We start from the raw sequence: 14,285 nt of genomic DNA, 5'->3' as shown, positions 1-14,285 counted from the left end.
TCTATGAAAATTGTTGGAAGGGTGTATAACATGTGTTTAAGTCGATTGATAGGTCAAATGTCGGGTTAAGACTCCCCAAGGAACAACCAATGTCCCTTGAGAAGGACGTATGAAAATTGAGTGAAACACTGCCTGGGCAGTGTGCACCCACGAGATGGCATCGGTGGTCCGTGTATGGATCGATGGGTCGTCGTTGCCATCAGTAAATGAACTCTTAGCCAATTAGTTGGAGCCCTCGCCTGAACAAGTTTCTAGAGAAAACGACGGATGTGCAACACGGAGAAGGGCTGGTCCGTCGACTGACCAACGGTCCGTTGATCGTGGTGTCGGGTATGGCATTGCAATTTTCCTACACATTTTAAGTAAGTTTTATTTAATTAGTAAGGGTTAGGTGTTTAATTAGGGGTTTAAGAGAGTCTAAATAAGTTAATTAACCCTCCATATAATGAACCCAACCCTCATTACACTAAATATAACTCTCAAAACAAATCCTCTTCCTTCTCTCTTCTTTCTCTCTCTATTGGAAGACACAATTGAAGAATAGCTAGGGGAGGGATACAGGTGTTGTAAAGGGACAAATTCACCATAAATTTTTCATCAACTAACAACGTATTAGATCTAATTCACCTTTGAGACCTCTTTCCTCAAAGTGTTCCTACAAAATTGATTTTCAAAGATGGGTTTTCAATACACGCCTCCCTGCTCATCGTCTTCAGCTTTCTCTCCGTCGCTTGCAAAGATGTCAGAAGAAGCACCTTTCTATCCCAGAGAAAAGCTTGTTGAGAAGCAAAAGTTTTACGAAAGCGTCCACAAGCACAAATACTTGAAAGGTCGTTTTGACAAGATCACCTCAGTGGCCATTCCAGTTGCTTTGGCAGCTTCTGCTTTGTATATGATTGGGAGAGGGATCTACAACATGTCTCATGGCATAGGCAAGAAGGCATAAATAGTGGCTTCTGCTCGACCATTGTTCCTATGGTGGCTGAATTTGAAACGACCTGTTTGTTCATTTGTTGATTTTAATTATCAGTAGCTAATACTAGTCACTTTGATGCTGATATTAAAACATGCCAATTTATGGCATATGCTATCAGTACTCCGCATCATAATAACACATTATGTCATCTGTGTATTTGTATTAAACGGTGTTTGTGTGGAAATAAGCATGTCATTTTCTGGCTCTCCTTAAAAAAAGATGGGTTTTCAAGTGGGTTTTCATCCAATACGAAATTGAAGTTATATATTGGTTTGTTTATGATTTATTTTGGATATTATGGATAGATTAACATGTATTTTAATTTAATTGTGATGTATCTTGGTCATTTGATCTTGGTTGTAGAAGATGACCTTCAACCCTTAACACTAGGTTTGATTTTAATTTAAATTAAGTTGAATTTAGTCTAATTAACTTGGTTATTGATTGAATTACCACTAGATGATATTTTCACATTAATCATTATAAAATTGGAGCTAATTTTAGTCTTTCATGCTAGTCTTGAGAAGATAATCTAGCTTAGAAACTGAATTGACCTAAGTATCTTATCTTAAGATATGATCTACTATTGAATTGTGCTATAGTGTTTATTCTAGTATTGTTATCATGTTTATTATTGACCTATGATTATGTATACCCAAAATTTGATTGAACGAGGGTTCATGGTAAAGTCTTATGATATCTATTCTTTACTTCAAAAAATTGTGGTTAATTGTGATTAAGTCATGATATTGTATTGGAATGTGCCTTGTATAAGGATTGATAGGGTGGCATGATGTTGAATTGAAATGTCTTGATTATGATTGTGAGGTTGATTAAGATGTAAATGTTATAATGATGGTGATCATTACCAATGTGCCATATTATGATATGAAATTCTAATGTGCTAACCTCACTTATTTGAATTGTAATGAAAGGATTTATAATCATGCACTTCCTATTGAGCTATGGTGATGATGATGTAATACAAGGGTTAGACCCAATAAACTAAACTAAGCTATAATTGATAATTAAAGGCTTAAAGACATTTAAAAAAGGGACTCTAGCTTATTACCGAGTGAACTAGAGTTAGGAGTGTCCCTTCCCACATAGGGAAGGTAGGAGCAGTAACCTACTCTTGAATTGGAGAATTCAATTCATGTAGCATAAAGAGGGTCCACACTATATCTCCTAGTCTTTGAACTATGTTGTCCCCATAGGAATACTAGCTAGTGGATCCATGTAGTTGTTATATTTCTGCCACGACACAAAAGTACCCCCTAAAAGATAGGGAGAACTCTTCTTTGGTGACCGAGAGTAACTTGACCCTTTGGGGTCTTGAACAATTTTTTTTAACTAATGTTCATTACATAAAACATGAAAAGTACTGCAGAATTAAAACTTTTCACGACAATTAATACAAAAAAAAAGGAATTCTTTATAAATACTTAGAAAATCTCATCATCACAAGCCAAACTTAAATACATGACATAGTTAACTTAGGAACACGACCCTTTACCTTTGAAAGAGATACATAATAAGTCTTAACATGAAGAAACTAATAAGATAGAAAGTATACCCTCGAATATATGAGGACACACTTTGTCTTGAGAGGAAGTTTCCCAAGCTTTGCCTTCTAGACTTCAACCTTGCTTCCAAAATCTATACTTAGATAGTATAGAAAAGTATGGGGTTAGTACAAATAATGTACTAAGTATGGTATATGCAAAAACACGCGAAAAGGGACATTTTATTAAAAAAGCATTTCATTCCAAATAAATAAAACATTCAAGAATATAAAACCAAATCACCATAAGAATAATCATTCAACACTTAGAGGAGAACTTTCATAATTTTGTACTCAAAAGGAAACTGTACTGTAAAAACGTCTCAAACATTATAGTAAGTTTATTTGACACTTAGAGTGAACGACTTAGACTCAAAAATGGTGAAACTTCCAAAGCATTGCCTATGAGGAATAAGCATCATTTCCGTAGGAGTTTCCCTTCAAAGTTCATCCTAAGACTCACTAAGGTAAAACATGAAGAAAGTACACATATACCTCCTTAAATACACACGAAACGACCCTGAAGACTTCCTTTCTTTCGGCATACTTACCTCGAGATAAGAAGCATCCACTCAATGGAAATACAATAGAAGAACACACAACAACTCACCAAGAATTACCTTTCGGAATGCCTTCTTAGTGCAATGAATAGATGGCGTCCCATACCACCACCTAGCCTAAGTAGTACACTCTTTTAGAACACTTGGCACCAAGACTCCCCTTTTGGAAGTTCCTACCTAGTGCAATGGATAGATAGCATCCCATACCACCACCTATCCTAACTAGTACATTCTTTTAGGGGACTTAGTTCAATCAATTCAAATAAGACTCACCAAGACTCCCTTTTCGGATTGCCTACTTAGTGCAATAGATAGATAACGTCTCATTCCACTACCTACCCTAAGTAGAACACTCCTTTAGAAGACTTAGCACATTAACTTCTTTTGATGGAGTTATATTAACCGACACAGACCATGAGAGCTAGATATGGAATTCTGATATTAACCCCTATCAGATGAGGGATCCTCACTTGCCTAGAATTAGGTCATTCTCTTAGATTTTACATGGCTTTCCCAATAGCTACACCTATGTGGGCGCATAGTTAAGGGATAAGGAGATTGCTGCTAAGTAACTCATTCTCTACTAACGAGAAGTACTCATCTCAAGAGGTACATTGGAAAACGACATCTCAACTCTATAAGTGTAACCACCTCTTCTTCATATTCTCTCGGTGCTAGGAATAATTTCCCACGGATTGTAAACATTATAAACTATAGGTTACGGATAACTCGTGAACACCACATCTCAACTCATGAAGGGCATTCATCCTCCAACCTATCTTAGAAAGCTCATGGACTGTAGTGGGGTTGCTACTAACCACTTCATCTCAACTCACGAAGAGTGTTCACCCCAAAACTCCCCTTTAGGACTTAACTTATCTTCATTCATTCATTCAAGTGTGAGTGTGTGTGTACATGTGAGCACACCTTGCACACAAGTTTCATCTCATTTACATTTAACTTCTATACATGATTAGTCGTTCATTCATCACAACACAAACATTACATGCTTCACATTATCATATAAGTGTTTTATACATAATCCTTAACATACTTCTCATATCATGCTTCATAAAACAATTAACAAGAATAACTTCATTTAGCATACTCTCTAGCCTACTTCACATTATAGCTTCATAAGGCACATTTCATCAACAATAACATTATTACAATGTTACTTCACATAAAAAGAACTTATGGTATCATTCACAACAAACAAGTAACTTCACATTCATAAAATTAAAGTAAACACCGCCACCAAAAAGGTGTACCATACCACTCAAGAACATTTCGAAATTAAAGATAAACAACATAACCAACTTACCCTTTAATCCTAGATTCCATCACCTATATAATTTTACTCAATAATTCATAATAAATTAGACCTTAGGGAAGTAGCTAAACATTAATAACAACATAAGGAAACAAAAGTTTAAAGATTAAAAAACTAAGCTCATTTAACCCATTTCTTAAGCAAACATTAGATGAAAAACTTTTACATGATTTCATTGAAGTTCTAACCTTAAAATTATCTCATTAGAAACATCATTATTAAGTCATTAGAAACGTTTTCATGCAAGACCCATATTTAGATTTGAAGATAGAAGAAATTAGAGTTGAAAAATCTTTTGAAACGTTTTAGAAAGAGGATTCTTGAATGGAGGGGAGTTCAAGTATGGATACCATACCTCACATTGAAGAAATACCAATGATTTTTATTGAATAAAGGATCAACAACAGACCTCCTAGCACTTCCTGACATCTATCTTCCAAAGAGATTTGAGAGAGAATTCTAAGGGAGAGGGGTTTTGGGTTTTAGGAAATGAGGTCTTCAAATTAGGTTCTAGGGTTTGAAATACTTAATATACCTAATAAACCCTAAAAATAACGTCCTAGGGTCATAAAAGACTTGGGGTAAATTTACCAAACACCCCGAACCAAGGCAGTAGTTTAACAGTTTTGCAGGCCTCATAGGAGAGACCTAACCAACGGACCGTCTGTCCATCAACGAACCATTGGTGGGGTATCGTGGGTTGATATTTAGCTCCAAATGGAGCCTTCACAACTTAAATTGCAGGTCCAATCAATGGACCAAGACAACGGGCCGTTGGTTGACCTACTGGCCGTCGTTGGTCTCATTGGTGGACACTGCCTAGGACGTTTTGGGTCCATGTCTTGGGCCCTTTTCTAGGGCCCCTTGTGGGTCCTAGGTGGGGTCTTGCCCGGACGTTAATACCCTAAATGTAGTATTCTCTTTATTAGGAATATCCCACTTCTATGTCTATTAAAACGAACACATAAAACACACTCAGACACATCAAGATACACAAGCACTATCTAAGGCACATCTTCCGAACGCCATGGACGTTTGACCTCCAAACTTAACCAAACTTCACACACTTCCTAAGAAAACTAAAGTAACTCACTTTAACTTCAAATTAACTCAGGAAACACTCATGAGTCTCTAGTTCACCTTAGTTCGTTTTGGGATGTTACAGTTTCATGTTTGGTACTACCTTGGCAAGTAGTCTGCCTTCTTGTGTAAGTTTTTATGACACCGGATTCCACACTAGATCATAAGGTCTATTTCTGTTAGAGAAAGATGTTACTAAAAAGGAAAACTGAATTGAAGGATTGAACTCTAACTAGGATAACCTAAGGGGTCTAGCTTAGTCTAGGTCAGGGTATGGGACTCTACCTAAGCATTGCACTAGTTATCCTCACTACACAATTTAAGGCCTACGGCCACCCCCTAAAGTGTAGCCTAAAGTAGCAAAAAGTGTGGAATTTGATAAAAGGCTACACTTTTGGACTTTAGGCAACACTTTTTAAGGGGTGCCCTAAAGTAGCTTAACCTTTGACATTAGGCAACACTTTTTAAATGTCGCCATCTTTGGCTACACTTATAAATCGCAGCCAAAGAAGTATAAGGCAATTATTTGTTGTAATGCATTAGTGACACCTAATTTTTATACTACACTTAAAAGCGTTGCCTTTGCAGTGTTATTGGTCAACCTTCAAAAGTGTTTCCTTTTATATGTCATCTAGAGCAACACTTCAAAAGTGTTGCCTTTTATATCTCATCTAGAGCAACACTTATAAAGTATACCTTTATATCTCATATAGAGCAACACTTATAAAGCACAACTTTAACATTGGACGTCGTACAACAATACTTTTGATTGTGTATATTCAATATATAACCACATAATTAAATATACAAGTGACCTAAAGCACAAAATTAACTAATAATAAATCGAAGCTATATATTTCAAATAAAATTGAAGAAACATGTCTTGTACAAACAATACTTAGAAAGTAATTGCTTAAAGATCTCTAATATAAATAAATTCTTAAAAAACAAATGCACTCAAATGTATATGACAATAGTACAAAAACTCTTCATCGTTCACTACAAGTTTACTTCTTCCACAATCAAATTCAATTACCGGTATTTTCCTCCACATTCAAAATAAAATTATAAATTAGTGAACAGTAGATATGCAAATTATCACAATTGCAGTCCAAACATAACGTACACTGATACACAAACTAGATACCACTAGAAAGTCATATGAAGAATTCAAAATTCTGAATTATATCAGTAGTTAAAGAAACATGACAAATCAAAGTTCTAGTTAACAAAAAAAAAACCTTGAGTTCCTTCGGATCTTCACATAAATAACCTGTTATAATCAATAAACACACCTTATAACTATATACTCAATTTGAATCCTCACTTGGGTAGCCAACATGTTTATGGATATGATTGCACAAGTGTAACAACATTTTAATATCCTTACCGATCTTTCCACATATCAAACAAGAATGAAAAAGAATTACTCCACTTGAAATAAATGGTAGGTTCATTAAGTTAATGCGCTAAATAAAACACGCATAACCACTTTGATTGACAAGTGAAAGTTGTCTGTCTCATATAGGTTTACCTTCCTTTTTGCTAGAGTTGCATTTTTTACCGTAGTAGGCTCTAAAATCGAATTTTTGGATTCTTATCTATAGGCTTTACTATCTGAAAATAACAAATTAGAGTCTCATCCACACTCATCTAATTCACCTTTGAGAACTCTTTCCTCAAAGGGTTCCTTCAAAATTGATTTCCAGAGATGAGTTTTCAAGTAGGTTTTCATCCAATACGAAATTGATGTTATGGATTGATTTGTTTATGTTTTCTATTGGATAATATGAATTCATTAACGTATACCCTAACCTAATATTTATATATCTTTATGGTTTGGTCTTGGTTGTAGAAGATGACCTTTGACCATTAACCCTATGTTTGATTTTGATATAAATTAGGTTGTATTTGGCTCAACTAACTTTGTAAAGGATTCAATTGCTTTTAGATGATGTTCTTATATCAATCATTAACAAATTAAACAGAATTATAGTCTTCTATGCTAGTTCTTGAGAAGATGATCTAGGTTAGGAAGTAAATTGACCTAAGTATCTTGTCTTAAGTTATGATCTAGTATTGAATTGTGATATACTGTTTATCCTAGTCTTGTTATCATTTGATTAATGAATTATGATGATGTACACCCAATAATTTGGGAATAATGAGGGTTTATGGTAAGACCTTGAGGATGAACTATGAAGGAAACTTCGTATGTTTTGTAATCTCTATCCTTTACTTCAAATTGTGGTTATTTGTGATTAAGTCATGATAATGTATTGGAGTAGGCCTTGTACTAGGGTTGATAGGGTGGTATGATGTTGAATTGAAATGTATTGATTATGATTGTGAGGTTCATTAAGATTTAAATTTTATTAGGATGGTGATGACTACCAATGTTCCTTATTATGATATGAAATACTAACGTGCTAACATCATTTATATAAATTGTAATGAAAGGAATTATACCCATGCAATTCTTATTGAGCTATTATGATGATGATGTTATACAAGGGTTAGAACCTATGACCTAAACTAAGCTATGATTTATAATAAAGGTTTAAAAGACATTTCAATAAAGGGACTTCGCTAAGCACCGAGTGAACTTGACAATGAGAGATGATGACTTCCCATAGAGGAAGATCCACCCTATGGTTGTAATGTGGTGTTGAATCCCCAAAGAGGAATACTCATCCAATGGATTCCCGTGAGAGGAGGCCCTAATTTCCAAGTGGTATAGAGAGGGAGAATACCTATCTCTTTGTTCTTGAACTATGTTTCTTCCATAGGAAGACTAACTAGTGGATCCACCTAGAAAGATATGTGTATGTTTGGTTTACCTTTGGCAAGTAGATCACCTTCAATTAGAGTAAGGTTCTACTGCATCGATTCAACACTTAGCTCATGTGGTCTATGTCGGTTAAGGCAAGGGTTCCCTAAATTAAAATGAAAAAATGAACATGAACTAACTGAGGTGACTTGAGAGGTTTTACTTAGCCTAGGTAGGGATATGGGACTATACCTACGCCTTGCACTATTTTGCCTTAATGGAAGCTTTAGGAAGTTGATATTGTGTACGTATATGATAATGAATGCAAAAGATGATAGAATGATGACTTTACATATAAATGATATTTTATGGTGATTGATACTCTTATGAGCATGTAATTGGTCTATGTTGTTAAAAGTATGATATTGTATATCCTTTAAAAGATTATGTTATGTGAAGTTGAATATTATCTATAATTCTTGATAGGTCACTTGAATGAGTAAGGTTATGGGGATTTGCTTGCTTACTGCACTCGTTGGCTTAATGAGGATTCATAGGTAGTAGTCTTGCTTTATTATGATATGATTAACTCTATCATGCTCTGTGATGTAATTACTTGATTGTAGGGTTATATTGTATTATGGGTTAAAGTATGTTAACAAGTGTGTTATTTGCTTTGACTTGATGAAAATGCCATCTAGATTCGTATGATTTCCTTGATTATGCATAAGGCTTTTCAAAGAATATAATGACATGTTTTGATATATGTCCCTCTTCATTGGCATGATTTCAACGTGTGTCTGCATATAGTCTCATACTTAGTACAAGTGGTGTACTAACCCCATTTCTTCCTTTTCCCAAACATTTTAGGTTCCGGTCGTTGAAGAGTTCTGAAGACGACTTGAAGAAGGCTTGGATCCTCGATCATCTACGTAGGGGTAGGTCCACATTGTCAGAGGGCGATGCCAATATCGAGTTTATGTTTTTGATTTAGTTTTAAGACTCTTATATTCTATCTCCTTTCATTTGAGTACGGATTGTAAAAGACTATCAATGACTAACTTTACATTGATGTATGGATTATGCCAAACTTGTTAATAGTGCTAGATTGTTATGAGATGAGACAATCCTAGAAGACTATTTTCTAGCTTATATATATGTATGTGCAATAAAAGTAAAAGGCTATGTAACCTTCCTATACGAAGGGTCTATATATATATGTTTTGTGTATGTAGAGGTTTATATAAACCTCTATTTAGATGTAAAAAAAAGTTTTATATTTTCCTCTAAATTTGACCTATGAATGTAATGGTGTAAACTAAGAGGCTAGTCATAGCCCTCTAAAAAGACGATGACACCAGTTACGTCTTGTGGGTAAACCCGGATGTGACAAACTTGGTATCATAAAATGAGGTTGAATTATCTTATAGTCAATGTCTCTATCTCTACCACGTCTATGTAAGTTCGTATTCATATTTGTGAAGCGTGTCGCATTTATTGGATAGGAACCTACTTGATGTCTAGGAAACTCTCACTTTCTTGGAAATATAATATTGTGCCATTTGAGTATACTTATGTAGTTCTTTGGCATCTTATCCTATTGTTGTGATTATAAGAAATGAATACTCGAAAGAATGCAGCACGATGGCTTGAAGAACAGATTGCCAATGCGGGAGCTCCTCCCTGTGGTGATCGAATTCCTCCTCTTGAGGAAGAAGTGAATGATGGCCAAGTCCCGGTCAATCCTCAACCTTTAATGGATGGTTATATACCGGATGCTCTCTTCCAAATGCCCGAAGCCATGACTACCCAAGCACAAGCTGCCACCGCTCAAGCCCAAGCTAACGGGGAGGTTGTACCCCGTCCTCATCAACAAGTTCCTACTATGTCCTCCCGTTTAAGCTATTTCACTCAGATGAATCCTCCTACTTTCTACGGCTCTAAGGTTGAAGAAGACCCCCAAGGGTTCATTGATGAGGTCTACAAGATACTTTGAACTATGGGGTTATCTACTAGTGAGAAGGTCGAGTTAGACACTTACAAACTTAATGATGTGGTTCATGTATGGTATGTCCAATGGAGGGATAATAGGCCATCAAGGGGTGGTCCAGTGACTTCGGAGATCTTCAAGAAGTCTTTTCTTGATCGGTTCTTTTCTAGGGATATGAGGGAATCTAAAGTGGTGGAGTTCATAATCCTTCGCCAAGGAGGTATGAGTGTTCATGAATACTTCTTGAAATTCACTAAATTGTCAGAATATGCTCCTTCTTTGGTTTCCTATCATAGAGATGAAATGAGTCGCTTTGTGACGGGGTGTTAGATGATTTGCAAGAGGAGTGTCATTCGGCTATGCTACATGACAACATGAACATTTCCCATCTTATAGTGCATGCCAAACATGTGGAAGAGGCAAGGTCTAAGAGAAATAGTACAGATGCTAAAAGGGCAAGGTCTGTTGAGGGAAGTTCTTCAAAGAATAGGCTTGCGATACAAGACAAGCCTAGATTTAAGAAGTAAATCCCTAATCAAGTTCCATCCAAGATCCCTAAGTCTCATGATGATAATGTGAATAAACTTAGAGCCCAAAAGAGAAAGAGTGGAAACTCACCCAATGAGAATCCTACATGTGCCAAGTGTTGAAAGGGTCATGTTGGTGAATGTTTGGTTGGAACGGGCAATTTTTTTGGTTGTGTAAAGAGTGGACAAAAGGTTAGGGATTTCCCTAATATGAAGGATCAAGAAAAGGGTGTTCAACCTCAATCAAGTTGTTCAAATGAGGATCAAAGAAAAAACCGCTTCTATGCTCTCCGCACTAAGGGAGAGCAAGAGCCTTCTCCCGACGTGGTGACCGGTACGTTGAAAGTTTTCTCTATTTGATGTTTATGCTTTACTTGATCCCGGTACTAATTTATCATTTGTTACTCCCCTAGTAGCCAAAAAGTTTGATATTTTTCCCAATATTTTGCATGAACCTTTTATAGTGTCTACTCAAGCGGGTGAGTCGGTTGTTGCAAAAAGGGGTATAGAAATTATCCTATAATGTTGCCCAATAGAGTTTCTTATGTTGAACTAGTAGAACTTGAGATGCTTGATTTTGATTTCATCTTGGGTATATATTGGTTGCATGCTTGTTTTGCCTCTATTAATTGTCAAGGATGGTGAAGTTTAAATTTCAAAATGAACCCGTTGTCTAGTGGAAGATAAGAAATTCTATTCATAGAGGTTGATTTAGCTCTAAAATTCCTCCCTTTAAGTCTGTCCCTATAGTGACTGAATTTCTAGAGGTATTTCCTAATGATCTCTCCGTTATTCCTCTCGAACGGGAAATTGATTTTGGTATCGATTTTCTACCAGATACAAATCCCATTTCAATTCCTCCTTATCGGATGACTCCGGCCGAATTGAAAGAGTTAAAGGTTTAACTAAAAGATTTGCAAGACAAATGCTTCATAAGACCTAGTATTTACCCAAGGGGTGCTCCAGTTTTTTAATTGAAGAACACGGATGGGTCCTTAAGAATGTGAATTGATTACCGTCAACTCAATAATGTCACAATCAAGAACAAGTATCCTCTCCCCTGATGACTTGTTTGATCAACTCCAAGGGGCAAGTTAATTTTCTAAGATTGACTTGAGATTGGGGTATCACCAACTTAGGGTGAGAGGTGAGGATATACCATAGATGGCATTTCAGACAAGGTATGGTCATTATGAGTGATGTCCTTTGGTCTCACAAATGATCTGGCAACATTCATAGGCCTCATGAATAGGGTGTTTCAAAATTACCGAGATTTATTTGTCATTGTCTTCATTGATGACATCTTGGTATATTCAAAAAATTAGGGACATCACATGAACCGTTTGAGGGTGGTGCTGCAAGTACTTAAAGAACATCAATTGTTTGCCAAGTATAGAAAAAGTGAGGTTTGGTTGAGGTCAGTGACATTTCTTTGTCATATCATCTCTAGTGAAGGAGTAGAGGTTGTTCCAAGGAAAACGGAGGCGGTGAAAAATTGGCCTAGACCATTAACTCCAACGGATATTATGAGTTTCTTGGGTTTAGTGAGTTATTATCGGACATTTGTGGAAGGTTTTGCGTCCATTGCATCTCCCTTGTATACTTTGACCCAAAAGTGTAAGAAATTTGAGTGGTTGGAGGCATGCGAGAGAAGCATCCAAATGTTTAAGGGTAGGCTTACTTCCGCTTCGGTGTTGACTTTACCGGAGGGTACAAAGGTTTTTGTCGTGTATTGTGGTGCATCCAAAGTGGGTTTGGGGTTTTTGCTTATGCAACTGGGAATATTATTGCATATGCTTCTAGACAACTTAAGGTTCATGAGACAAACTATCCAACTCATGACCTCGATTTAGCGGTCATGGTTTGTGCTTTGAAAATATGGAGGTATTATTTGTATGGTGTCCATGTTGATGTCTATACCGACCATTAGAATGTCCAGTATGTGTTTACCCAAAAGAAGTTGAATCTCCCACAATGGAGGTGATTAGAATTGTTGAAATATGATGACATGAGTGTCCTCTATCACCCCGGCAAGGCCAATGTGTTTGTGGATGCCCTAGTCGTATAACAATGGGTAGTGTCTCTCACATAGAAGAAGCCATGAAATACCTATTGAATGATGTTCATAGGTTGGCTAGGTTGGGTGTGAGGTTGGAAAATTCTCCAAATGGTGGTTTCTAGACCATCGTAACTCATAATAATCATTGGTAGTTGAGGTCAAGTACAAACAACACCTTGATATATCATTGATGGAGTTGAATAAATCGGTCCTTGCCAATCTTAATGAGGCATTCTCCCTGGGGAGATGGTATTTTAAGGTACCAAGGAAGATTGTGTGTTCCAATGTAGTTAGAGTTGAGGAATTGGATCTTTGAGAAAGCCTATAAGTCCCGCTACACCATTCATCCGGGTTTGACAAAAATGTACCATGACCTCAAGATCATTTATTGGTGGGAAGGTACGAATAAGGACATAGAGGAGTTTTTTGCTAAGTGCCCAAATTGCCAACAAGGGAAAGCCGAACACCAAAATCCGGGTGGCTTACTACAAGAAATCCAAGTTCCTACTTGGAAATGGGAAGACATCAATATGGATTTTGCAGTGGGTTTACCTCGGACTCAAAAGCAATATGACTCTATATGGTGGTTGTGGATAGGTGCACCAAGTACGCTCACTTTATTCCCATCAAGTATACTTATTTGTCCGATGATTATGCTAGGATTTTCATAGATGAGATTGTGCGTCGTCATAGTATTCCGTTATCCATCATATTGTATCGGGGTGCACAATTCACATGTAGGTTTTGGAGGTCATTCAAAGAAGATTTGGGTACTAAGGTGCAGTTGAGTACAACTTTTAATCCCCAAATGAATGGTCAAGCTGAGCGTACTATTTAAACCCTTGAAGATATGCTTAGTGCTTGTATTAGTGATTTAAAGGGAAATTGGGATAAGCATTTGCCTTTGGTGGAGTTTGCTTATAATAGTAGTTTTCATTCATCCATCTCTATGGCTCCCTGTGAAGCTTTGTATGGTAGGAGGTGTAGGTCTCCTTTTGGATGGTTTGAAGTAGGTGAGCCTTCTCTCCTTGGTCTCGATTTGATGTATAATACTTTGGAAATAGTTCATATCATAAGGAATCGGTTTCAAATATAGTCGGCAAAACTCTTATGCCGATCGTAGGAGCAGGATTTGGAGTTTGAAGAAGGTGATAAAGTGTATTTGAAAATTTCACCTATGAAAGGGGTGGTTAGATTTGGCAACAAAGGGAAGTTGAGTCCTTGTTATGTGGGTTCCTATGAAATCTTGCAAAGGGTTTGTAAGGTTGCCTATGAAATTGAAACTTCCTAGTGAATTGGCTTTCGTTCATTTGGTTTTCTAGGTTTTCATGATTAACATGTCTATCGGTGATCCCAAGTCTATTCTTCCTATAGAGGGTCTTGGTGTGAAGGATAACCTCTCTTATGAGGAAGTTCCGATTCAAAT

General features: G+C 36.6%; 1 protein-coding gene across 1 annotated transcript; it reads left to right on the top strand.

The window, feature by feature from the left end:
* Positions 1 to 697: 697 nt before the first annotated feature.
* Positions 698 to 1,194, top strand: LOC107013739. The gene has a single exon (XM_015213616.1). It carries the CDS (start codon positions 740 to 742, stop codon positions 944 to 946), a length of 207 nt encoding a protein of 68 aa, XP_015069102.1. The 5' UTR covers positions 698 to 739; the 3' UTR covers positions 947 to 1,194.
* Positions 1,195 to 14,285: the final 13,091 nt, after the last annotated feature.

Source organism: Solanum pennellii, chromosome 3, assembly GCF_001406875.1.
Source record: "Solanum pennellii chromosome 3, SPENNV200".
In the NCBI taxonomy this organism is placed as follows: Eukaryota; Viridiplantae; Streptophyta; class Magnoliopsida; order Solanales; family Solanaceae; genus Solanum; species Solanum pennellii.
Note: the sequence above shows the minus strand (reverse complement) of the source record. Positions and strands in the feature narration are given on the sequence as shown.